This window comes from Anopheles aquasalis, chromosome 2 (genome assembly GCF_943734665.1).
Source record: "Anopheles aquasalis chromosome 2, idAnoAquaMG_Q_19, whole genome shotgun sequence".
In the NCBI taxonomy this organism is placed as follows: domain Eukaryota; kingdom Metazoa; phylum Arthropoda; class Insecta; order Diptera; family Culicidae; genus Anopheles; species Anopheles aquasalis.
In genome coordinates this window covers 14,237,501-14,265,401 of record NC_064877.1, presented here as the reverse complement: position 1 = coordinate 14,265,401, position 27,901 = coordinate 14,237,501, and the positions used below count along the sequence as shown (strand labels likewise).

Sequence of the window (27,901 nt, the reverse complement as noted above, 5' to 3'; positions counted from 1 at the left end):
GGGATTAGCGTCGTGCAAGTATGCCGCTTGGAATGGGTTCAAGAATTTGACAAAATTTCCCTTCGCGTTGCCCCCAAATTGGCTGGTGAGAAATGTTCACCGAAATGGCGGCAGCAGCAGCAGCAGCAGTATGTTCTTATTGCACCATCTTTACTTAGAAAAGGATCACTCGGGGCATCTTGACCAAATGCCGAATATTCCAAGCTACTTTCCTGCCGTGAAGAATGTAATCGCTTTGAAGCGTTGCCAACGTTTCTGACACGTAATCTCCCCCGGATGGCTGGCTGTGGGTCTTAATCCAATGAGTCAATCAGCCCCGAAGAGCCACGATGACCAACACAGACAGACACCCACTAATCAGGTGCCCCACACGGGGTGTGTCGTCAATCTGTAATCGCGTTACAAAAGAGTGCCGATAATCTGATCGAAGAAGATGCACCGCGATCGATGCTATCGGTGATGCATACCGACGACACCAAAGAGAGGAGACGTGTGCCCTAGTGTGTGACATAATCCTCATCATTGATGCACCGGCACCAGCTGGAACAGCGGTGTCGGTCAACCGATAGGCCAATCGATCGTTTCGTGAGATTGGTCACGACGCCACCGGCAGAGTAGTAGGGCTTCTATCGAACTCCCGGTGTGCCTGTCATGTAACCAGAGGCTGTCTCTTCGCATCATCGGCAATTCCAGGTCGTAAAATATTATGGAAGAGACCGGACACCGGCTGCCGGGTCCGGCGGCTGGCACACTGACTGGTCAATCAATCATGGGTGAGTGTTTTAGGATGGATGCTGCTGTGGCAGGGGTTCGCGAAAAAGATTGGCGCTGTTGTGCATCGTTCATTCACCTCGAGATGGTGATGATGTGGTGTAGTAATATTGGGCGGGGGGGGGGGGGGGGACTCCCCATCCCGGAGTGCAACTCTGTGTGGCACGTGGTGGGTCGCGTCGCGTTGCTTTCATTGTGTTTTTCGCGCGGTATTCACTTCCTGCTCGCGAACCCGTTTAATACCCTCCGTTTAGTTCCATTCACCATTACCACCACCTTCCCTTTGCCATTTTAGGCGGAACAGCGCGCAGCAGTCACGAAGATACGCTCCAGTGGCGATTATGCTGCTGTTTCTGTGGTGCTGTGTCTGGCCTGGTGGCTGCCCTGCCCTGTCATGGCCGCTGCCCTCGTGCAACAGTCATTAAGATGTTATGCAAAGCCAGGAGAAACAATATCCCGCATGGGCATAAAAAGAGTGCGTGTCTGTGTGCTGGAGGTGTTGGCCAAAAATGCTGTCGACTGGCGGCTAGTGCCAGATGTACACAAGCCTTTCGGATGTCGATTCCTCGAGTGGCGGCGCACCGATCGGTTCGTGAAGCGCATGCTGTTTCGCGATTCGCCATCTGTGCCAATCTGGGACACCGTGCTGTCGCCGGCGTTGGTTGATTTGGTTCCCCCCGCCGGGCCAACTCCTTGACAGGTAGAGAAAGAAGAGAGCGAGATAGAGAAAGGTGACCGGCAGGTGAAGGAAAAGCTGGAAAAAGAAAATGTGAGAGACGCCAAGGCATTAGCCAGGGCAGCGCAACAGCAGCGTGCACTCGATTGACATAACGCGCGCGGTGTGTTTGGTGAGTTTTTGCGTTACGAGTGCCCCACGCCGGCACGCTCGTCCTGAATCGCGGAACCACCCCAAACACAACCTAACAGACCGGCTGCCTGCTGCCTGTCTGTGCTGGAACTGGTTGCCGATGGACTAACCGATTACACGGTCTCCTCTAATGTTTGTTTGGGAGCCACTGCTGCTCGCTCTGCCTCTCTCTCTCTCTCCATGGAGGCGCCCTCCTATTCGATTGTTTCGAGTAAGTAAGACGTTAAACCGTTCATGTTCCGTCTTTGTTTGGTATCTTCGGGTGTTTTGCACCTGTTTTGCAAAAAAGACAAGAAAAAGAAAGAAGAAAAGGAAGGTTTTTCGCGGAAAATCAGGAAAAAGCGGCGAAAATGAGGCAATCAATACCAACTACCGCCCGCTGGGCGCTTTACGGGGGGGTGGGCAGGCACCGGGTGTTCGAATTTCGTTTCTGTTTTAGCAGTTTTTGGAGCTGGCTGATGGTTTCACGCGCGTGCACCACTCGCAGCTTGCAGTGAAGGGTTTTGTTGGTGGGACCACAGGCGAAGCGGCGCAGCGCGCGGGTGCCGTAATGGTTGGTAATGTTACCAAATACTAGCGTGACCGCCAAAACGGTCAATCCATTCGGTACGCTGAGTTTGCTACAGTTTATGTAATGGATTGCGGTGGACAGATACCACAAGCCGCACTAGGTCGTTGCTAGAAAGATGCTCCATTGATTAGAGTGTCGTCGGAGAAGATGCTCGGATCGTCGTCGCACAAAGAAATGTACTCGCGTGATGAGCTGGCTGGCGTATCAGGCGTTTCTCTCTCTTCGGTACCTTGTCACAGTAATATTTACTTAAGCGGTTTATGTGGGCCACACCAGCGCGCATCGTTCGCACATTGCATTGTGGCCCAGTATTGTGGAGTAAATATTTGCCAGCCGGGGCAATTGGTTCGTGCGCCCGTTTGCCATTCTAGGCGCACTCCGTCCCTCGACGCAAGTGTGTCTACGGCCGCACCCGCATCGATCGTTCCGTTTGAAACAATAAACAATATAACCATCCAGGTGTGATGGTGGTGACGGCTTGGTTTGGAGAGGTTGGAGTGTTTATTTGTTTTAAATTATTTGCCATCGCGCACAAAATGCGCACAGAAGCGTCTAGAGGTAGTAGAGTAGTTACATTAGAAGTGATCAGTATTCGGAATGTGCACGAGCCGACACGTCGTCTAACGGTGCATTTCATTGCTCAATTACGATCGATTGGTGATCGCACTCGGGCGCTTAATGTGGGGGAATGTTGTCAGGAATCTGATCTTGTTACAAGAAAGATTTTTAGAAAGCAAATTGAGAGATAGAGAGAGGATCTAGCAGTCACAGGATCACATAGGTTGCTAAGATTCTCATTGTGCACTTATGTAATTGAAGCTTCTCAAACTGTTGAGCCATATTCCTTGTAGATGTCCAATATCTTAGCTACATTTAGCAGCATCATAGCATTTTTATTCTTTTAAAATATGTATCTCTCTGAAGCATAATTCCTAGCCCGTTGTCTGAAGTTCTAGTGATTACATGAACATAAAATAAATCAAATTATCAGCTAGTTCCATATTGCTGCAACTCAGAGTACAAATGTAATGCATCTGGAGAGTATGCTTGGAAAAAAATTCTGCGTGCTTAATGAAATAGAACCAGCGGCATCGTGCACTGCATCGGTGTCGGGTCGGTCTGGGTGGTATCCGGTTCAATATCCATACCTTCGCTCCTCCAGAGGTCTGTGGAGAAAATTGGGAACCGCGAACCGGGCTGGCGTCGTCATTGCTGATGCTGCAAATTATTCCTCGCCCCTCAACATCCAGCCAGCCGGCCGGCCAGGGGACTTTGCTTCGAGAGCCACAGCTTGAGCATGCCCCTGGACGCGCGCAGCAGCAGTTCTCAGCCGGGGCAGCCCGGGCTGGGAAGTATAACGAACGATGCTGGAAAATGAAACACGCCAAAATGGCCACTTGCGCGAAGCTCGAGCGCCGGCCCACCACCAAGTGCACTCTCCCAGGAGTGCGTGCTTCTCATCATCATCATCATCATCATCATCACCGGCGTCAGTGGCAGTCACTTGAACACCCGCCGGCCTGGATTGGCCACCCAAGTCCCCCCAGTGTGGGTTTTTGTTTTTTCGCTCCACATTTTCCACCACAACTTTCCAGACGCGCGCGGCTATCAGTCGTTGTCGGCTCATCATTTTCGCCCTGGCCTGACTGCGGTGCACACCAGCGTGGTTGTGGTGGTGGACCAGCCGCTGACCGAGTAACGGTCCCCCTTCGCCATCTGCCCGCGGTTTGCCAATTTTCCAACCAACCAGCCAAGCAGGGTTTTGCGATGTTGCTAACCAAAGGCGCACACACCGGCGTCCATTGCACTTTGGTTGGCCCCTTCAGGCGCGCGATCCTATGGGCCCAGATCACTATCACTCCTAGTAGCCTTCTAGTACATCCTTCCAATCGTCATTTCCGGGCGCCGCCTGCTGGCAATTACTTTAAAGGCGGGGGGAAATGACGCAGCGCAAGCGTTGCGCACAGATTGGCATGCCGCATCATCATCCATTTTGCACGAATTAACCGCAGCGACGCGCTGCGCCGAGTCGATGTCTGCAAGAGTCGCGATCGTCGGAATGGTGGTCAAAAGTCTTCCGCGAACTTCAACGGTGAGTGGATGGATGGATTCGCGACAAATCACGCTGAATCATGCTACGGGCTGAGTTCGGTTCCCCCTTCTTTTTCCTGTCACATCCGATTCTTTAATGAAATAATGCCCATTCATGCGCAACGCAGGGGTCCGTCCCCTGCTCCAAATGTGGTCGAACAAGGGGGATTGGTCCCGTTTGATAACACGCTCCGTTGGCCAGTTTGCACTCGTTTAGAGAGTCTCAATTGGAGAAGCGCACATTCTGTGGTGTCCACTTCCACAATGCGTGTTAACGCGAACGTCACGATGACGTCACGTCGCCCTTGGAACCGTGGGAACTGATATGTCAGCGCGCACCCCACCAGCGTGCCTCTTGTCCATTCAATCATTCCCTCCGGGGAGACGACGACACACTCTAACCAGCTGGTGGTGCTGAAAGGGTTTGAGTCCAATCAAGGAATGCGCAGCTCCAGTTTTGACGTCCATGTCATCGTCAGCAACTTCCGAGGCGCGCGCGATGGTTGAGCGATTATGAAACTACTGCCATCGCCATAAACGGTGCAGACCAAGACTAGACTCAAGACCAACAACATCATCTCGGAACAAGATCCTCCAAGATGCACGCAGAGCAGGACCGTTCTGTAGCGCTTTGGGGCCGATGTATGCCATGGTTGCCCCAAGATGATGCTGATGATGTTGGCTGCTGCAAGGCACGGTCTTTCGTCTGGTAAAGGAACCAGTTTCGCTTCCGATAATAGGGCCACAGAGTGTTGAAGGCCGGCCGCCTGCAGCGGTTACGGTACGAGGAACGATGCAGGGCGATACTGGCGCAGTGCGCGCGAATCATGTCGACGCAATCGGATACCTAAGGTGATCTAGGCCTTGATGTCGTTGTCGGTGGTGGTGGCGGTTGTCTGTGACACATAGCAGCAGCAGCAACAGCAGCATAGAAAACGGGTGTGTCTTGCAGAATTACTTCATCCTTCGAAGTAGAGAGCGAGAGAGCGGCATGTGAGTGGGGCACTGGAATGTTAATTTGTGTTTGCTTGTGCGTGGTTCCCGCCAACCAGCGGAGACTGGAAATATGCTCTCTAGTCCTCGCTCCCCGCCCCGGGGGTGTGAGGGATGTGATTATAGCAATCAGTTGATAATTTAATGCTCGTTATGGCTGCAAATACGGTTGATTCGAAAGTCAAATCAATCAAACCTCTTGGCCCCCGGCTGATGCCGTTTAACGATAATTTGGCCCTCTCTTTCTCTTTCTAGATATTTATTTAGTTCATAAGTATGTTTTTTGTAGCATACTGGCACAATGTAGCGGATAAGATGCGTGAAGTGCGAGTGAACTGCTTATCGCTTGCATCGTGCACAGTCGTATGAAACGTACAATTCAATTATCTGATGCGATGCACTGCAATCAACGGTAAATCAGCGGCACCCGGAGATGAGAAAACTGTCAACGTCATTCCCTAGATTCCCATGGATGGAAGATTTCAGGTCAATAACATCCACCAACAAGCAGCTGCAGTCGTCAACGATACGGCACCGAACCCACCCACCCCCGGATCCGTCCACCCATCAAACACACAAAGAGACCAGAGGATGATCATTCGTTCTGGCGGCGGGCGCGACGTGATATGCGCTTTATGGTTCTCCTGGAATTGACTGCCATTCTGTGGCAGTGCCTCCTCCTTTGCGCGGCACTTAACAAACGACACAAACGATCATCATCATCATCGTAATGGCACCCCGAGCAGCATCATTACATCCGTTTCGTTTCCTTCCGTCTCGGCGCGATCTCGGACACGGATTGAACTCCCGGGAGTCGTGGAAGATCTTGGTGCGATCTCGAGATGCACACGTTCGCCCCGGTCTTAGAGCTGGTTACGTGGCAGGTTTCGGGTGCGGTTTTTGGATGGATTTTTGTTAAAAATAAAACGCGCGTAGGGAATGAAATTAGCGTGACAGAAATCGGGAAGAGACTAATCGGGGGTCCGTTAGAAAATGGTGCGAGGTCCGGAAAGTCCGATTATTCATCTCCGTGAAAGTAAAGCCGGGTTGTGTGTTTTATGCTCATGCTTTTCGTAAGGTGCATCGCTCGGAGTGATGTTGACCGATCCGCTAGCCAGCTGGTGGTTGATGGTTCACTTCATCATTGGCCGTCTCTTATGCTATTTATGCTGCCATACCCGGTGGCTTCGATGCCGTGGTCCGGTGTTTATTTATGTCTTTTTTTTTCAACCATAGCCTACTACCTCCGTGATGTTGATCCAAGTCAACATTGGTGTGTCGGCAAGAACAAACAACCAGCAGCAGCTCAGCTCGCCCGAACTAAAGATTTCGAGTGTTTTTTTGTCCGATGTCCCGTGACTTTTCTTTTACCCTTTTAACTAGCGTTACGAGTGTGTGTTTGTGTGTACATTACGGTACCTTACGCGGTAATTACATTTCTCTTGAAGCAGCGACGGCCACGGCGACAAAAGGGTGACATCTTCATCCCGTTCGCGCTATGCTCGCGCCATGCTGTGGCCGTAAGCCGGCTAATGGGAAGCTGATTGTCTCTTCCCCCCGAGTGGCAAACGATTCCGGGGGGTGTTTGTTGGTGGTGATGAAGGTGTGTCACAAAATGGTGTCAGCATCGGTAGCATCGGCAGCAGCACCAGAAGCCAACGTTACAATTCGGTGGAAAACTAGAGCAACACCAGGAATCTCCCGCGTTGTTATGGCAACACACACACTCAAGCACACACGCAAGACACGTGAGGTGCTGATGCTTCGGTGAAAATCCCACAAATAGTTGAAGGCGCTGCTCCACGGGGAGAAAATTGGTTTTTCGTATTTTTGGCGGCCACCATCGACCGACGGCCAGTCGCAGCATCGTGTCGCGTTCCCGTTGCATAAACTTACGCAACCAGCGAACCGTAGCTGCTCGGAGCCGGGGGATTTTCCACCAGTTTCCGCGCACGCTGCTGCTGCTCTTTGGCATTCTTTCCCACATTCCACCGGTGGCCACAACACACCGGGCCCTGGGCCGAGAGAAAGTAGTGTGCGTTCGTGTCCGGTATGCGTGTGTGTTTGTGTGTGGTGTGGTTGCCTCGCCAGTGCCAGTGCCAGCGCCAGCGCCAGTGCCAGCGAATCAAAATGCAACATCAACCACATCGACACAGTGACCCACTACCACCTCATCAGCTCTCAGTTGGGCGCTCACTCGCTCGTTCGCTCGCTCGCCGCGGATAGCATGCTTGGATGCCGCGAACCATCGGCATGACGTGACTCCATCACTGGAGCATCACCAGCATCTGGGAGGACTTTCCATGGGCAATGGTCGCCATTTTTCGCCGCAGGAAAAATCGAGAGAGTAAGACGCCCGAAAACGAGCCGCAAATTGGACTTTTCTCCGGTTTCGGGGCGGGACTGGTGCAAACTGGAGCGCGCACCAACTGTGCGAGAGCGCACAGAGTGAGAGGAAGGGGTGGTTTACATAAATAATGTTTTCCCGGGGCGGGTGCGGAATTTGGTCACCCACAAAATCCCACGCACTTGCCCTGCTGCCATCGGAATCGGAAGGTGAAGACGGACACAGATCTTAAGGGAAGCTTCTGGATCCCATGGCGTGACGGACGGAGAAGCAGAAGATATTTTCTATATTTACTCCACCTGGCTGGAGGGTGGTGCTGGTGAGTCCAAGCGGCGGCGATCAGCTCGATGATGGACGTGGCCGCAAACGAACCATCATCGTGTGAAGGAAATGAGCTGCAAGAACGCAAGAAGCATCCCCAGCTGCTGCTGCTGCCGTCATCTACCAGACTGGGGGGGGGGGGGGGGGGGGGGGAACTGTAACAGCTGGCTGTCGTTTGTCGCGCATTGCATAACTCGCGGTGGGTGACCGATCGGATCGAATCCGATCCGCCGACAGTCGCCAGGCGCCACCGGTTTGCGCGTCAAAGTTGCCGCTGATCGTCGCGTCGCGATCTGATCTGATCGCTCGCTTGGCTGGTGGACTCCCGGTGGACGTTGTTTGTGATCTGGCGCCTTCGTTAGCCTTCCAAACACGATCTTCCCCCCCAGCCTCCCTCTGTAGCGATCCTCTTGGCGATCGAATTTGAACAAAAAGCGATGAATAGACGGGCGCGATTGTTGTGCGAGATGCGCTGCCGCCGTTTGGTGATGATGCACACGTCATAAGAAAGAGAAAGGAAGAGATGTGGTGCATCAGCGCAGCAGAAGCTGCGCAGAGCCGCCTCTAGCAAGATCAATCGATCCGACGTGTGTGCATTCCTCTCTTGTTGCGTGCGCAAGCGAGGCCGAGTTTTATGCCGACGAGAGAGGTGCGTTCGAATCGGGCGCTCCGCCATCGTCGTCGCGATCACTCATGACCTAGATTGTGTGGTGGTGAGGTCGCGCCGGAGCGAGGACACGCGAGGTGCTGCTGATGTCAGACCACCACGCCGTCACCAGACCCCAGATATCGATGCTTAATTAGTCTGTTATAAAGTGCAGTATAGAGACGCCACACAAGACAATTGACGATCGATCGTTCAATTGGTTGCGCAACCAAAATGTGCCCCCGTTGCAGGCTCCGGAACCACCGGGAATTCCGGTATTCCAGGTATCCGGCGCTGGCACTCTGGCAAAACGCTGCCACCATTGACGTCATCGTGGTGTGTAGTGGGTGCCGCCTAGAGTGTGGTTTTTGTGGCCACGGGAAGAATTATGACCGCAATCATCAGGACGGGACCGGTACACCATCCAAGGGGGAGTACATTTCTATTGCTCAATCCGTGCGCATTCGTTGTCTGCTGGCGCTGGATTGACGCGCAGTGCGGCGGGCCCAGTGTCATGTTAGGGAACAATCAAGTTTTATGGAGATGTTTGGTAAGTGTTCAATTTCACGATTAAGTCACCGGCCACCACATACCGTGCGGTGTGCGATCCGCTGCAGATCCGTTCCGGATTCGATGGAAAAGTGCAGCAGCCGAGATATGCAGTGTGCGCCAGTAGAGATGCGCGCGCCGGGGGATTTATGGGGGATTATTATATTGGGTACGCGCTGGGTGAAGCGAAAGGCATCTTTATTGATATGTTATGCTGACAGTCTCCGGGGTGCAGTCGCTAGTGCGATGATGTACCTCGGCAGATGCCTCAATTGGTAGCGCTTTAGATGATGGTGAAAGAATGGGAATGTGGCGATTATGTCAGTACCGAGAGCAGTACCTAGAGAGGATTTATTGTTGGTTAAGTGCTTTTAAAATGATTACCTCGACGAATTTGACCAATATGCTTTTCAAAGGTTCAAAGTCCTAGGAAATATAGTAACAGTTGATTAATAAACAATTTTTTTGTGGACAAAACTGTGGGGATTAGTCCAGAAACCTCTCTAATTGCGGAAAATTCGCAGAATCGAGTATCGGCATCACAATTCGCGTCTAATCTAGCATTTCTGGCATTTTTGTTAACCATCACGGCCATATTGTTTCACAATACACACTCTAGACTCGATAACCGACCAGATCATTATGTCATTCGAAAGCGTCTGATTAATCCTCTGCTGGAATATGCCTGGTCTCGATTTTCTGCTTCGGAACACTGCAGGACAGGAGGTGAAAACACTTAAGCTTGTTTTATTGAGACGTTTCACAGGGGCAATAAACAACAACAGCGTCGTACCATTTAGAGCACTCATCCTTAGCTTACATGGCACCGCGCGTGTTTCACAAGCAAACAGCGGGTTTGTGGTCCAAAAATCCTCTGTTGCTGCCTTCTAGGGGAGGATTTGTTGGGGCTGTGGTGGCTAGCTGATGATCGAAGTTTTAATAAACAAAAAAACGATCAACAAACGAAACGGGGATGGATCAATACCACCAAAAGGAGAAAGAAAAATACAACTTTTTGATGGCATTATTAGTGATGAGCGATGGGCGCGAGAGAGAAATCGATGAAAAATATAATGGGTGATGGTGTAGCGTTTGATGCGCCACCGCTTGGACCTTCTGGAATTGATGAAGATGCCACTTTTTGCTGTGGATGTGATTAATTAATTCAAAATGACATTTCGCCCAATTTGGTTTCATCATTCACCCCACGTGAATGTTGTTGTTGTTGCCAGTGAGGTATAGGATCCATCTAATGATCCTCCCATACGTAAATGATGATTGGAGTGCGTGCGAGAGTGTGCATTTGATTGAGAAATCACCGGTCGTGAACCTTATCTATGCGTGGTCGTAGTCGTGGGTTGGACCTTGTTCGAAATTTGCGCAATCGATCGACTTCATTGCTTACTTTTTTTTCCACTCAGTCAGTCAGCCTGTTAACCTAGCGAGATATCGAATGAGGATTGTAAAACGCCCCCCGCTCCCTTCTTCTTATCGGGTTGAGAAAATCGGCACCAAGGTGGGTGGAGGCCGCCCTGTAGCAGCGCCCACCGGCTGCTCCGTGTGCCGGCTAACAATTTATGATTAGTTGATTGCAGCGGGGGGATCGCTTATTAGCATGATTTCACATCATCATCATCACCATCATCGTCGTGGTGGTGGTCGGAACCTGCAGCGAAGGTTTCTCGCATTCGTGATGCACGTGGCACTTGGCGTCGCCATCGTCGTCGTGGGGTGCACGCAACTCTCCCCCTTTCTACCAGCATCCCTTTCTACCAAAAGGGGGATTTCTGTCACGACAATCCCATTTCCCGTGCCGCGGTTGCCAATGGCGCAACGACCATTACCAGGAAGCAGCAGGAATAGCATCTCAGTTGGGGAGACCCCCCCCCCTTGTTTGCCATTTTGGCCAATTCCAAATTCCGTCACAGCAGACCAGCGCGCACGATCCAACGGCGCAAATTATGCGACCAATTAGCGTGAGTGTCGGCGCCTTGGGCCACCGGAGGAACTTCAAAATTTTCGTGTTTCCTTCCCGTGCATGGCGGCGTCACTGCGCGCGCACTTCCTGTGCCCTGCGCTCGCTTCCTGATCCCATTCCCCGCCCTTTCGTGGCACGCGCGCGCACGCCATTTGGCAAATCAACGGAGGGGCTAATGGCGGCAGCGGCAGCGGCGCCGGCGGAAGGAACGATTGGAAATGGCCAAAGGGGGAAAAAGAAGTGGTGATGCCGGTGTGTCACAACATGAAATCACGAAAACGAAATCGAAAGTGTCCCGTGATCAATCGAATTTGCGATTCGGTTTTTGGAGGGAAAGGAACGTGGCGAGTGACAGAGGACAGAAGGAGCGGATCGGTCGCTTTTGATCGCTTGATCATTTTCGGTGAATGCGCTGCTGTTGCTGCTGCTACACTTTCATTTCATTTATGCTTTGTTTTTTTTTTCGTCCGTTTTTTGAACGGATTTTGTTTTGGGATGAATTGTGTTCGGTTCGGCCACCGGGATCTCTCTCTCTCTTTCTCTCTCTGTCTCCGTCATGGAACCTGTCATGTGGAGATCGCACAAGATCCGATCGGTCACACTCTCAGAGATGCCGCAATCTCTTTCCCTCTTTCTCTCTCTCTTTCATCTCGACACTGGAAAGACATTTCGAAAGTGTTATCTATTGTTTCGCAACCCTCTAATGGGTCGGCGGTTACACCGGTGTACTCTCCGGTAGGGTGTGTGGTATGGGGAGCAGGAGAACCACTTTCATCCCCCGGAACCACCCCAGAAGGTGACTGGTGGTCAGGGAAGGGCCTTTTACTTGCGCGCGATCGTTAATTAAATTTTCGACAATAATTAATCGATTCTTTCGTTCCGTTCGGATGGGGGCGTTGGCCTCTCTGTGCACGCCCCCCCCACCACGTGACTGCATAAATGCGCTCCGAAGGAACCGGAATGGAATCCGGTCGATCGGTTGGCCGGATATTTGGGATTTCGCTTACATGCGACACGCGAACCCGCCGTGGCCGCCGCCGCCGGAACCTGAGGTTGATTGATTGGACCACAAGCAATGGATCAGGTTGCGCCCTTTCCTTCCTGTCAATAGCGGCCGCGTTCGTGCGTGCTGCACTGCCCCCCCCCCCTTTCCGCGTGGTTCTCGGTGATCAGTTGGGCGGAAATGGATATTTAGCTGGTCAGCAGGTGTGCCCCCCGGGGGCGGGGTGACCACCGAAGGGGGATGGCTTTGTCATTCGATCCAAGGGTGTAAATGGGTTCGCGCCCATTAGCGCACGCATGATGGTGGATTGGTGGCTCCAATCAGGACGCTTCCTGTTGACAATCTGTGGCGTGCGTATTGATGGCCGTTGTTGTAGAGTGTGTTTTACAGTAGATACGGATCTGCGTAGCTTACTTAGTGGCCTCGTGGAAGATGAATTGTCTACTTTTTTTGACTACTGATCGAGGAGCGAATAGCATGGTCTTAAAAATTCTATTCTATCGTCGTCAGCAATATTTGGATCCATTACTGCTCTTCAAGTTTGCCTAATGGACCAAAGTAAGCTGTGAGATAGTCGTCGGCTATTCTTATGGCTTGTTTTGCTCGGTCACGGTGAGGTCCTCCTGCAAATAGTATCCTTAAACAGTTAAAGATCAAGCATTACGATCGATGTCTTGGTTTTATAACGTTATTTTCAGCTACTTTTTCATTTCATAATCTTTTAATCAAAAGGAATAATTGAAAAATGAATCAATTCACAAATTTAAATGATATTTTATAAGATAAACCCATTTAAAATAATTTGAGATGCTTAGTGAGCAATAATATATCATAGATTATGGCGAGCAGTTCTTCGTTATTTTTGTTTGCTTTTGCTTGTAGCACTTGCTTGTAGGATGAAGGAACAGTATTATGATGCAAACTCCAAATGCAACGAATATTTAGGCTGTTGCTGTCACGTTTAGTAGTTCTATTATCAAGTTTTTTTTTTTTTTTTTTTTTTTAACATATATAAGGACGGACGAGCCGTATGTTTATTTCTATTATCAAGTGATTATGATAAATTATCGAAAGGAAATCGAATTAAAGCGATCGCTAACTCTTATACATAAGTCTAATGATGCACAAACGCCTCGGTTTAAAAGGCAAGCTGGCTGCCAGATTCGCATTGACCAAGCGATCCCCGGAGATGATGAGCTGCTGCTGCTGCTGCTGCTGCTTCTTCTTCTCCTGTCTGCCTCGGGGTGCGAGGTGTATGAACTTCACTCTCTGTTCCATTTAGCGTACGAACCCCGCTGAAGAGGAGGCTCCCCGTTTTCACCTTCCACCGAAAAACGGGCCAAAACCTCCGGATGGCCATGCTTTTCCGTGGCCATCGGACGCCGGAGCGTTACTATCAGCAACTCTCGCCCAATTTGATCGGCCACGAAGATGATGATGCGCGCGCGAGCGCACGCCTCGGATGCCACTGCAGCCGCCGCCGTTTTATCAGCAAACATCTTTCAATCTCTAATCCCCTCATCAAGCGTGCTTCTTGTGGTGTGCGCGTGCGAGCGCTGGCCGAAGCTTAAAGTCCGATCATCCTCGTCGTCATCGTCGCCGTCGTCGTCGTCGTTCATCATCGTCGAAATCACGGCCTAGCCGCGCCTAGTGGAAAGGGGGGATCGCTTTCTTCGCGCTACGCGTGTGCCCACCGCTGGCGCATAATTTATGCGCCCCATCATGCACACACAGCATGTGCACAGTCCAACCACCGAAAAGCTTTCTTTTTAATAAAGTAAGAGGAGGCTCCGCGTAGTGTAGAGTATTGTGCTCACCTGTTGCTGCTGATGGTGTTGATGATCGCGTCTTCATCTCTGCGAGATTGGTGCGTGAGAGGTGCGTGAGCGCCCTCTGGTCGAAATCTAGTGTTGTGTGACACATGGTCACGGCTGGATTTCAAACCCATTAGAGCCACCATTTGCGGACGCGCGCTCGCAATTTCCTATAAATACCACCAACAGCAGCAGCAGCTCAGCTCAGATTTATGCGACATTTATACACACCGGGGGGCCCCCCGGCTTCTCGATATCCATTATGCAAAAAGCACATGTTGTGATCAAGATTAGAAGCCGTAAGCTCAAGGTGCGTAACGGTTTTGTGCGGTTTGTTAAATGGTTTCGTCTTCACTTTTAATGGAGGCAATTAGAGCCCCAATGTGGGCTCCCCTCATCTCTTGGCGCCTCGGCCCCCAACTAACTCGGCCACCTCGGGGCGGAGTGACGGTGTCCCAAATCGAGGAATTTATGGTGCACTTTCTTATCGCCGAATCGCCCACAGTCGTGTGTGGTTCACGCCAGCGTGACATCACGCCAACCAACATCACGAGCGCTAAGCAGAGCGACACTTGCCTTGCGAGCGATCTCGACACGCTTCGGACGACGGATGGACGGACGGACTTTCACCTCCAAGTCTTCCAACACGAGCCCAAGCTGGCGCGCGGGCTTTTTTTCCTTCCTTGCGAGACCCACGAAGTGCATACAGCAGATCACATCTTCCAGGAGAAGCGCAGAAGCCGTTCCTGTCGCGCACTGACTTATCTCGCCCCAAAGCTGTGCAAAGGAGGTGCAATTTGACGGTAACGGGGAATTCGTTTGCTGATAAAAAAATGGTGCAATTCTGGGCACACTGATCGCGGAGTTTATGGTCTGTTCAAGTAAACAGCAAGAGCATGTGCGCACATGCACATTGCATCCCCCTGGGCCACGTGCTGTGCGCCGTTCTTTGCTTATCTGGTCGTGTTTGACGTTCGATGGCAAGATAAATTAATTTGTCGCGCCTCGCTAATGAGCTTTAATTGCGCACCTGGCGAGATTGCGCACCGCCGATGTGTGTTTGTGTTTTAGCGACTGAACTGCACCGCCTGGTGCTCTAGTGACGATCGGAACCGTTGCGATCACGTCCGCTTTGCTGCTGCAACCCTTTTCGGTAACCAGCCTTTATGTTTGCGGTATTAATCTTCTTCAAGGTCCCCTTTTCCTCCGGACACCTGATGAGCTAGTGTCACTCTCGAAGCACAGTTCCCTAGATAATTGTCTGATGGTTTTCCAGGGGTTTTTTCCCCTTATAAAACGGAAAAGGTATAATTTAGTTGGAGAAGATGGATGCAGGGGTCCACTTGCATGTTTTTTTTTACTCGATTCAAGTACTTGTATCACACTCACCGTGACTCGCCGCAAGACGCTTGCTGCTGCTGCTGCTGCTGTTATCTTATCGAATGAAGTGGTACGAAGTGCGGCTTCTCGCCAGGTAATTAGTGTGGCCGATTGGCCTTCTTTCTTTACAGGCCGCAGTTTCGCGCAGTTTCGCCAGTACGCTTGTGTCTATTCCATGCAAACAAACAAGCGCAGTTTGCGGATAAGGTTTGCGGGTAATCTGCTTCATTTTCTGCAATCCGCAAACCGGAGTTCGCTAGTTCCGATAGCGGTAATGTGGCTACGCAGCTTTCGCGACCTTGTCAAGAATATGCATCAATTCGTTGTTCCCCTTTTTTGTGTGCTTGAAATTAAATTGTTTTTTTTTTCTCCCAAAAAACGACAAGTCACATTCATTCAGACGCAAACCACGGACGAAGAGGTCCATTTAGGGAAGGATATGTTTTTTTTTGTTTATTTTCCAATCACTTGGATACACAAATGATTCGCTAGACTACACATTACAAAGAACAAGTAGGCCACGCTGCGTCAAACGGATTGACTGAGTGTCTGCCTCTCCGGTCCAGGCGTCATCTTGAAGCTGACGCACGTTGTGATGGACCATGGCGCAAGAAATTGAACCAAATTAGTGCGCACTCCGCGGACAATCGTGCACCTCTCTCGTAGAACAACACCGGCTCTCCGCGATGGCACGGGTATTTACCCAGCTCCGGGGGTTAATGTGGACTAATTACCGGCTCACCAAACGTACGGAACGAACGACGCGGAGACACGTCAGCTTGTGTCAGCTTCTCAACTTCTACAACAGATGGAAGGGCCATACTACCGTACTAATGAGCAACGTTCTTCGTTTTCTTTTCGTTCGCTTGGTTCGCAACAGGTGACACATCGGACGACCGGTGACGTAATGGTGCTGAAGATGAATCAACGGCGCGCCAACCGACCGAACATGCTCCGCGAGGTACAGCTGCTAAACAAACTGTCGCATCCCAACATCCTCAGGTAAGTGTGGTTGTGGCAGCCGGTGGATGGCCATTTCATTCACAATTCAGTGGCGGATTCCGCCTTCGTTCATTTGACAGCTTACTACGATACGGGGTTGTTGCGACATAGACATCGAAGAAGCTACTCGTAGCGCAGTAGCCGATGTCCTGGGTGCGGCTGGAGGAGGTGTAATTGATTTTAAAAGCTATTACCCATTCTATCGATTGTAGGGCGAACACCACCACCATCATGTTCGAAGAAAGTTCCTTGATCGCGGGGGCGAGGATCTAGTTTGGATTGGCTTTCGTGCCCGGTGTAGACGCGATGAGCCCGACGTGTTGGTCCAGGGAAATGTAACAAAAAAAGGAGGCAGATAGACGCCCCACCCGGCGATAGCAAACAGGCGTCTAGACGGGGGTGTGTTTTGCACCAGACCATCCATCGCGTCGTCTGGACCCCGGCTACTTTCGTAATTATGCTCATTCAAGCGAGCAGCACGCCTTGTAGCGCTGATGTCAGTAAGAGGTGTGTGTTTTGTGTGTCCTTTTTTCCGGTGGTGCATTTTCACCGGAAGTTAAGGGATGTTCCTTGTACGGAGGGTGTAATCCAATGGGGTGGATTGATTGAAGAGCTAACTAGCTGTTAACGGTTCCCAGCAAACCGATGGCATTAGTAGAGAGTGTCTGCGTACAAGCGTATCCGCCTGGCATTGGCCTGGCCCCGCTTGTATGTGATCCTCTGAGTACGTCCGATGGATCTACGTTCACGGCACAGCCATTGGCCGATCAACATACAATTGTCTGCGCGAGTAGAGAGAAACAAATCGTACGAACACACTAAGCAAATGTTTGGGGAAAGCATGTTCATTTAGCAGCAGCTCTATTTATGCTCGACCACTAGCAGCACTCAACACCATTCCCCCGCGCAAATACGATCGAAACGAACATGTGGAGGATGAAGGGAGTATGCTCAACCCTTGGGAAGAAGTTCAAGGGTCAGTGGCCGCCCCCCCCCCCCCCCCCCCCCCCGCATTGGATTCGTGGCCACATTGCGCTCCACCGCGGTGCGAGGTTATGCTCCCTTTAAAGCAGGGGGTGGTTCGTTTGACGGAAAGACGCCAACAACGCCTGCTTCGATGGAGCTTTTCTCCTTCTACTTTATTGCTCCGTTTCATCGTTCGCTTGCTGCTGCGATCGTTTCGGTTTTTGCTCGACCTTCGTGGCGTGGATGAAGAGAGAACGCTCAGGAGTGGTGCTGGAAGGGAGTAGCTTATTCGATAACAGAAATCACTTTGAGTAGTTTAGCGTACGAAGATGATAAATTTATCATTCCGTGCGCTTTGCTTTGCTTTCCATTGCAACCGCTGCCTGGTTCGAGCCAATCATTTATCCAAAGCTTGACTCTCGGAGCCGGAAGTTCCGCTCTCGAACTCGAACTCTACTCCCCGTTCACATTCACGACCGACCGACGTCTTTTGTTTTATTTATTTAATTGCAATCTTTAATGTTTAATGAGCAGCACTGCCAGCAGCAACATAGGTGCTCTCTGATGCTCTCTGTGGCTTGCTCCGGGGGTTGTTTACCTGCGGTATCGGCCGGGTCGGTCGTATGCAAATGTTGCTCCCACATCCTCACCTCGCACCGTGTGTCTAGTGTTTGTTTTGTTGCTCTCTGGTCTGGTCTGGTTTGGTGGGTGCTCACCCGCGCCTTGTTTGCGTTTTTCATTTCAATTTTTAGTGTTTCCAGTGTTTGCTGCTCCTTGTTTCGTTTCGTTGTGCCCCCCCGGGGTCCGGGTCCGGGCCCGGCAACGAACTGCCGATGGCCGGTGGTGGTCGTTTTTCCATCGCGATTTCCTTTCGTTGTTGTTGTTGCCGGCGAGGGAGCGATCGCATCGAGCATAAATATTGCAAATCGTTTCCAAAGTCTCTCACCGAGGAGAAACACGATGGCCACCGGCAAGTGTTCCGACCCACAACAACAACAACAACATCATAAGCTATGCACACATACAAACAAGCACCAAGATGTGCCACCGATGACTCTCCGGAGGAGCGTAGAGATGGAACAGCTTTAAAGCGACGACGATCGGTGATCCCTCCTCCCCGTACCGGTCATCGCCCATAGGGCGTCTGTATGTGTGATGGAGGCGCACGCTTTTGGGGAGGTGCTTGGTATGTTTGGATGGAGATGATCACGATGATGGGGGGTCCCTGCGACGCGAGTGTCTCGTGGCGTTCGTGGCGTGAAAACGAGAGTGAAAGTCGAGCACTCGAGCACCATCCCCTCTTCAGCCCCTCTTCACCACCCCTCGTTTTGCCATCAACCCCCTTTGATGGGTTCGCACTTTTCACCTTTCTCCTTCGCGCACCGGCGCTCTCGCAACCCGCGCACCGGCAGATTGAATTGTTTCGCCAATAGGCTATAAATGGGTGGCTGTGTATGTGTGTGCGGGGGGGGGGGGGGCTTGCTGTGGCAAGGTCGTTGGTACGTCGCTGATGCTGAGGCCGAGGTCTTCTGCTCGGAAGTTCGCCCGTTTTGGCTCTCTGGTTTTGGTTGTATCGATCGCAACGCAACTAATGATGCTTCTTTCTTTTTCTTATGATTTAAAACTATTTTTAGATCTGTTTTGCTGTTCGTTAACTTGTGTTTTACTGTATTTTCTATGCCTTTTATTATGCTTTTAATCATGTTTAACTACGTCTATTGTGTTCATTTGAATACAATCCACTTATAAGACCTTTGACAGCTTGATTTTGATTCTCAGTGTCTTACTTCTTCTTCGTTTGCTTCTCAGTGATCGCAATTACCTTGCGCGTGAGCTGCTAATCTTATTAGCAAGCTAGCCAACAGCGATCTTCTCTTAAAACTTCAACGTGCTCGCTTAAGACCAGCTTTACAGAACGAACACTCGACCAGAGCGCGCTAAAGAGATCGAGAAAGGCCTTAACTTACGCATGCGAATGCGATTACGCATCGTGCTGATCGACGCCGTGGTCTCGCTAATGATCACGTTTTATGCTGCCGAAGGGTTCACCCTTTTTCGCTGTTTGTTGTTGCTCCTACGACTACTACCATCAGCACCTTGGCGAACGGACCTGTGTTTATGCTACAGTTGAAGAGTGGTGCACATAATTGGATGGTGCACCTTCTGAAGCGAGAGGGCGTGCGAGAGAGCGAGGAAGAGAAGGGGACGCATTGCGCTAAAAGTCTGAGAAACGCCCTGGTGCAACCATCCCAACAAAACCACCCTCTCTCGCTGGGCTGGGCGTGGGTCTTTGAACTTGATGAAGGTTACTGCACGCGTGGGCGCTGCTGCCGCTGCTGCTGCTAACTGGGTGCGATGCAAGACAATTTCGCCTCGGTGCCCATGGTGGGTGTTGGCGCTCAGCCTTCGCACCTCCTCTAGAAAGGTCAGTACACGGCCCTTCTTGGTCGTCCTCCACCGGTTTTTTTTTTGCGGTTGCCAAACCATGCGCCAGGCGATCGAACGCGTTTTCTTCATTCATTGTGACCATTTGTCATCCACAGTACCGCCGCCACTTTCGACTATGTGGCAAAACCGATGGGATGAACCGTTTGTATTAATTATTGGATCGTAAAAATCTTTCGCTACCCCAAAAAAAAAAACACGATGGTGTCTATTTCGGCGGCACGACGACGTGTTTATCTCCGTCCGCCAAAGGCAAAACATTGCTTCGAATCATCGGAACGAGAAACGGAAAGGAAGCGAATGAGAAGGACCTCCACATTTTTGGGATGTTTGTCTCAATCAGTTCATATTCATATTTCAATTGGACGGCGTTCACACCTTACCTTCTCCGGACGCACGCACCGGTCTGTTTTTAGAATGTATTTTGGGGAGACGCGTTTTTTTTGCTGTGTTGTTTTTGAATTTTGTTTTTGTATTTTGCCGATGCCGATCCGAAAATAGCGGAACCGATTCAGGTGGTTTGACTATTTTTAACCTGCCTGGTGACGACGCCGGCTATGCGTCGCTAGCGCCAGCGGCAACGAGGTAGGCCATATTATAGTAGCACGAAGGCGTGTAGGACGGAGCTCGCGATTATAGAGAATTTGTTTTAGAAATCAATTTTCCTCTTTTCCCTTGGGGAGATAATTAGCAGGAGCAAAACACCCAGCCAGGACTAGGGATTGGCCACCTAAAGACAGGTTTTTACATAAAACGCACTTCTGTTTGCGTGTGGAACGTCCTGGCGTTTCCCCAAATTATTGCCGCAAAACGTATTAATTCGCTGGCGCAAAACAGTGAACCAAGAAACGAAAAAAAAAACAAACAAAGTGATTGGCCAGGGCGGATGGCGTGGCCATCCAATTCACGACTTTTGCTTCACTTTCACCATTATTTTCATCCAGTGCCAGTGCCAGTGCAAGTGTCAGTGGTGAGCGCGGGCACAACCCTCTTACGAAGCTCTTAATGGAAAGCATCGAAACGGCAGCGATGTTGTCTCGTGAGGCTCCTGAGGCCCCGGGGAGGTAAGACCGAAGGCATGGCATGTTGCAGTCGCCGTAATAATCATGCCACAATTCAATGATTTATTTAATCGGACCCACCTCCACTCCGTTCCTTCTCCACCGCCAAAAAATGAATAAAATGTTTAAAGATCGTCTCTCGCCGCGCCACCCTTCCTCGATCATTCTCCGGATGGACTGGTCTGGCCAACTGGACTTTCTTCATTCGAAAAACCAACCAGCAGAGCAGCTAGTAGTGCAACCGAGAGAGGACGAGGAGAAGGAGGTGCTGCGCGTTACTTTGTCGCTCGCATCAACCCACCCGGGACTGACCGAAGCCGGAAGCTTACGCTCTTTATGGCTCCATCAATAAATGGTCGCGAGGAGTGTAAGCGAAGAATTTGGTGGAAAGCGCATGAGACATGCGGCCACTTTTTGGTAGCAGCATAGCCTGGGGCCCTGGGACACAACCACTCCGCTTGCGTAACTCTTGGCCCCGTTGGCATCCGCAGCGCATCTCAGTAGTCCGGTCATAAAATGTGGTCAGATTCGGAGCGCGCACGAGATTAATGGGAATGTGGAATGCACTCTCCTGGGTGCCTGGGAACAACATTGGCTGCGGATAGTGTTCCGATTCGAGCAGGTGCTACGGGAAGCGAAACAACAAGCAGCTTCCGAGCAGACTTCCGGCACAATGCGTGTGTTTCCGAGGTTTTCGATTTTGTGCAAAATCCGCCACCGCGTTGGTGGTGGTGGTGCCGCCGCGCAGTGAACGCATTATTTTGCGTGTGGATGCCGTGTGGACGGATGTCGATTTAGTGTAAATCATGCTACCAAAGGCTCCGGTGAAGGGTAAAAATTGGGCGACATACGAATAGCACTCGAACGCAATTCGAGACACGCAGGAGACAGTGAATGGCCATTTAGCGATTGTGTATGCAGCAGCAGCAGCAGCAGCGAAGCAAATGCAGATGATGCCAGAAGAGCTGCCGGCAGGCAAGGAATACTAATTTTTGCGTGGCCGGTAGTGAAGGTGAAATGCGAAAACATACCATGTTCCTAATGAGCTTTGTGGTCGGTGATCGCGACTAGAAAGCAACTACATAAGCGTATGGTTGGTGGCGTAGGTTTAGCTAAACATGGGTCAACATACGGCCTCTCGCAGCGTTTAGATACCGTTTGGTATCAACCCACTTGCAACCGTGTAAACATCATGTACGACGTTCATCGTGAGTAACGATTGATGCTTTATGAAGCATGATAACAGATCAACAGCTTTGGTTGTCTGTAGCAAAATAAGAGTATTTACTCTCATCGCTAGCTAAAGCAGAATCTAACTCTTTACCTAATGATTTTTTATAATTTAGGTAAACAAATTGAAAAGTCAATGTTTGTTCCAACTTTCGTTCACTTCAAGCGCCTCGATGGAATCTAAACAAATACAGTTTGAAACTACAGATTGATTTTTTTTGCCGTGAAACTTATGATATCTCGTGATTTAATTATATTTTTTCGCATTTTGATTTTGAACATTGGTTCGGCCGACTAATGTATTCGAAAAGATATTGTTATGAAATATTTTTCTTTTTTTTTTTAAACTTCTGACAAACAAACAACTCTGCAACAAAACGGCAAACAACAAACTCTGACTCTGAAAATCATTTGCAACCGATCAACAAACTACGCTGCATAACATGTGCATCCAGATCCTTCTCGCGGCGAGGTCAAGAACACGAACTCGTGGAGATCAATTGCTTCGTTATGCGCTTGAACTTTGTAAATCTGCGGCACGTTGATCTTGAGAGTTCTGAAATCTTTGAAGACAGATCTGAGAACTTACGACTTATTGCACAGTAGATGGCTTTTCGTGATTATGGATCTCAACTGAAACAACACAATTTTATCATCAAATTCCACTACAGTCTTGAATGATTAACACAAGTCGATGTGTTGGTTTCCAGATATTGATGATTTAGTCTATTTCGCTTCAAAATGCCCCGGCAGGTTGTTCTAAGAGAATTTTAAATCCACATTCCGCGCTTCTGATAGCTGCAACTGAATTGCCTTCTATGAAGTGTGGGCTTTAGGTCATACAAGGAACATAATAACCGTAGCCATAAGGCCATTTTCAACTTATGGTCACTACTGCCTTCCAGTAGTGCCGCTTCTCTATTACACTCTTTACAAATAATCGGTGATCAGTTTGGCTCTGGCAGGTCAATCAATATACATCCAACGCACCTACATTCCGCACCACCATGAATCGAATGTCCAAAGCTGTCAACCGACATCATCGAACCCAGCAGCACCAGTGATCAACCGTTGCGTACCGCTCGTCATTCCCAAAATGGACACACGCCTCAAGTACGTCCAGTGGCGGCCGCGGCCTCAATTTGGAGCAACAGGGCTTGTGATGCTCGTCTCGCTCACTGAAAAAAGGTCAACCAATGGGTGATCGCACGATCCCAAGCGACTAATTGACCCCAAGCCAAGCGCGTTGCGTATTGCGTTCCCCTCCTTCGCAATGCGTCTTCGTTGTCACCGCTGCTCGAGCCAGCCTGCGTGTGTGGCGCCATCCTTGGCCATAATCCGCAATAAATTTCGCGCCTTCAACGTCGCAAAATGATCGTCGTGCGCGGTGTGCAGAAGAAGAAAGTGGGAAGATGACGGTGCGGCGAGCGGTAATACACACATCGCGCATAAAGTGTAGCGTGCACCATTTACGGTGTGGCTTCCAATTATTGAACGGTACGAAATGAGAAGCGTAGTAACTGCGGATCGATCGAACGATCGGGCGATCCTCCGATAGCCGATTGGAGTCGAAATGCTGTTCTACACAAGAGAGCCATAAATCATTGCCGATCCGTCGTCGTCGTCGTCGTCCGAGCGACCAATAAAGGTTCCAAATGACCAAATGATCATCGTGAGGCCGATTGCGCCGAGAGCAAATTACCGACAACCTGGTCTCTGGTAGGGGCAATGTAGGGCACACGAGAGATGATGGCACTTGACTTCGGTGTGGGCCGCCGCCGGTGGGACGGGACTAGCGGACTAACGGCCCTCCAGGGCCCATTTCCGCTTTCACGTGTACAGTTGCCCGCTCGTAAGCACCTCATTTCTGTCTGTGCGGCTGTGTGGCTGTGGCACTTGAGGCACAGGATTAAGGACGTCATTACGACGATCACCGCAGAGCGTTAGTTTGAATTGACTCTCATCCTCTTCTCGAACGCGTGTCGCACCGAGTCGTCGAGTTTTCGGAAGATCTTCAAGGGAACTTACGACACGCTCTATCTTCTCTCTATCGCTTCACTTCGCGTGTTGTCTAGGGACTAACGGAACGGGCGATAAGTGACACTTTTGCTTCGAAATTATGAGATTTATGAGCGCGACCACCACCATCTCACCCCCTCTCGAGTGCTTCGCCGTTGCTCCGTTTGTCCGGCGTGATTAAATCATTTAATCAAGCGGCACATGTCCAGCAGCAGCAGCAAGGGAGCAAAGGAGAGGTGACCGCGGGAGGCTATTAAAGCCTCTGCTTCGAGGCTTTCACCGCAATCGATTCCAATCGATTGTGCAACGGCGTATTTCGTGTCGCTTCAAGAGGAGAGACGCGCTCCCTCTTGACGAGTAATTCCTTAACCGTGGCTGGTTATGCTCACCGGTTGGTTGGTTGCTTGGCCCAGGGTCCGCATTTACCGCGGTTCTATTCTGCGTGGATCGCGGTCACTCTCGGCTTACACCGAACCGCCCGAGCTTTCGATGTAATAAATCAATTATCGATCGAGAGATGAATAAAATGTGGTTCGTTACGGAATTGGAAACTTAAAGTTTTAAGCAGCAGCTTGAGGCTCGTTCAAGGGGTAACCTCCAGAGGGGAGAGGGTCCAAATCCGGTTGGAATGGAGGCAAGCGGGAACCAATCGATTCAACCGCTGAAATCGAGCTTTTTCCCGAATGCGTGGCCAGCCAAGGAACTCATTTGCGCTGGGGATATGTTGGCCGGCCTCTCCATCCTATAATCCGGCAATCGGCAACGCACTACGCTGTTGTTGATGATGATTATGGTGGAGGCGCACACCTTGGGGAGGGGTGTGCTGTCGACCGGAACCATGGGCCGTGAAAAATGTTCGCGGAGGGAGAGTCATCATGTAACTGAAAACGGACATAAAACTTGATGATTGTCTCGATCGGTTTGACTCGATTTTTTTTACACAAAAAACAATAAACAGGACCACCTTGTACGCTTGGTGTGGAACTTGTGTTTGGGAACGAGGTTACCCATTAATGATCAAGTACCTCTGATAGCATCTGAAGCATCTCTGTAGACAAGAGTTCTTGTCGAGAGGTTTTGCTATCGCGTTTTTGTTTGTGCAAAAAATCTTATCGTATTAACTTCTGCGAACTGCTGATAATTACACACTGCATTAAATAAGCTTCAAATAAGCTTTACAGTAGTAGAAACTGAAATATGAATATTTGATCAAGATATTGCTCTATTTTTCTTTTGTTGCCCCTTTAAGGAGTATTTCTTGATTGAATTTCTTGAAGCCTCTCTGACGTGTTTTATTGATTTTTTTTTTGCAATTTTTAACATATTTTGTTACACTCAACAAACAATTTTATCATATTTTTGGAAATAAATCTAAGCAAAGCCACTGAAACAACGAGCGCCTTGTTCATAAATGAGTGTATCTGAAATTTTAAAGCGGTTTCTTCCAAACTCAAGTTAGCAAAATTCTGAAGTCACCTGAAGAAATGTAGGAAATACAAAAAGGACCAATATTTTATCAATCGCAGTCCATAATTACACAGTGTATTGAATTGAAGTCGACCTGTTCTTGCTGATGAGCGAAAAGGGTATCAGTGGAAAATGCAAAGGAAAGAAAAAAGCTCTCTTCGCTAATCCCAGAAAAAAAAAACCGATGAGGCACGTGTCTGTTGTTGGGTGTTGCAAATGAAACTCAATAAACAGCTTCGCCAATCACGCCTAATGATAGTGGTGCTGCCACTGCACTGCCGAGAGTGCCACACACTGAGTAACGTGTTCCTGAATCAAACCATCGGACGGGGGTACCAGATGCATCTCGTCTGCCTACTCCTTACCCCCCCGGGTCTCTGGTCCCTGGAGTGCTCTCTCTATCTCTCGGCTTGATAATAAGTAGCGAACCAGTCCGCACTTTACACTCGTTAGCAACTGAGCTAGCATACCCGGCTCTCTGTACATTTCCTACGCAATGATAAATGAGGAAAAACGATGTCTAACTACGGCTTAACACACATACACAACACACCATCCTGTACCTGGAGGTTCCTGTCATTACGTCAGGCGACTACTACTCTTCTCGAGGCGAGGTGCATGGCGGTGGCTGATCATAACACACCAACAGGCAGCCAGCCAGTGCCCAGTGCAGTGAAGAGTGATGTGCTGGATCGTCGTCGATCGACAGACCGGAGCCCCCGCTCGGCCAAGCCCTGACAAACCAGTAGCGATCGCGTCGAAGCGCTCTTCAAAAGCTGACTCCCAGGTTCGATTATGCTCGGTATCGATTACACACCCGGGCCATCGTCGATCGGGGGGAAAACACCCGATCAATGCGTTTCGCATAATGATGCAAAGCTGGTGCCACCGAACCGATATAACGCCCCGCAAGCGTGCTTGGGCGCGCGCAATAGACGGCGGATGATCCGACCTCCGGTAGAAGTGTTACAAGACAAGGAACATTGATGGCTAATCGACGCAACACCGGCTGGCGATAGTGAGCTAAAACAGGTTTGAACGAATCGAGCTCTCGCTCTCTTTCTTTCTCGTCCCTTGAGGCCCGTGCGGAAGTACTGAGTGGCCACAGCCCGTAATGAACCGGTGATGCCGCCCTCGATGGAACCCCCTCGGTGCTTCTTCGGTTGGTGCGTTGCAATTACAGCATGAAGAGCGGGTAACACGTGGCCACTTGGCCGGCTGAGGATGAGTTATCCTGTACTTTGTCGTCGCACTGTCGATCGATGGCTGGATCGCTATACCAAGGAGACACACTCTCGCACACTGGTACCACTGGTTCTGGAAGCTATCATGGTCGACATACTTAGCGTGATCCACATCCCGGCATGTGTTCGATCTCGCCACAAGCAGCACCACCCTTCATTCCAATCCAATCCGCCCGTGTCTGTGTTTGTGCTCACTGACGGTGTGTTCCCGATTATTGATGCCCAGTTGTGGTGGTGGTGGTGGTGGTGGTCGGTGGTGCATTAGCTGGAGAGCCGGCATGCCGATGCCGGCCAAATGCACTCCGCTGCTCGCACACAATTATTTCCATCTCTTGGGGCCGGGCGCCCACAGCAGCAGCAGCAACTCGACTCCACGAAATGTAGGCCACACCAAGGCTACATCGAAGCCATCGAAACCACATTCGAACCGAACCGAACTGAACCGTCCTGACCGAAACTCTCCCTCCCGTCGATGGAATGGGTAGAGGATGTGGGTGGTATGTGTGCACAGGAGAAAGCACAGGAGTATTGGAAGCGTGCTGCATGCTGCTGCACCCTCGACCCTCGAAAGCGCGTCCCTCCTGGCTCCTTCGATTGCCCTAATAATGACGCTAATGTATGCAACTGACCAATCAACCCCCATCCCATTCTCTCTCTCTAGACGAGGGTTCGAGATGCATCGAGGTTCGAATTTCGGGGCGCTATCTGTTGTTAACTCGCTTCATAATTTTAGCCCGGTTTGTGAGGTTTGAAAATGTTATGTTTAAATGAAAAAAAAAATGCTTTGCGTTGATTACCAGGCGGCCCAATCTTGTTGTGGAGGGCTTACGGATGAGAAATCCTTCGTTTTCGGGGTCTCGATACCGTTCCGATGCATAATTGAGGGGCAGCATCCACCGGAATTCTTTTCCCGCCAAAAAGGGGCACGATGATCGCTCCGCCGGAGAATCGTAATTTCTCAATCATCCTAATCATCAGCTCGCTTCTCCGGCTCGCTGTGTATCAATGAACACATTCTAGAACACACCGACTTCCCCTCCCACCAACTTCGGCTCTTTTCAAAGCTCAACAACGGGAAGCGAAACTCCTTGAGAAGCGAAAACGCGGAACACCCGAAACACGTGTTTAAGCACTT

General features: G+C 50.3%; 1 protein-coding gene across 5 annotated transcripts in view; it reads left to right on the top strand.

The window, feature by feature from the left end:
- Positions 1-27,901, top strand: part of LOC126573913 (uncharacterized) — a 57,852-nt gene that overhangs the window by 19,583 nt on the left and 10,368 nt on the right. For all 5 annotated transcript variants that reach the window (XM_050233770.1, XM_050233776.1, XM_050233771.1 and 2 more), the window contains exon 3: positions 16,213-16,334. In XM_050233770.1, coding sequence (XP_050089727.1) covers positions 16,213-16,334 — 122 coding nt within the window. The remainder of the gene's footprint in view (positions 1-16,212; positions 16,335-27,901) is intronic.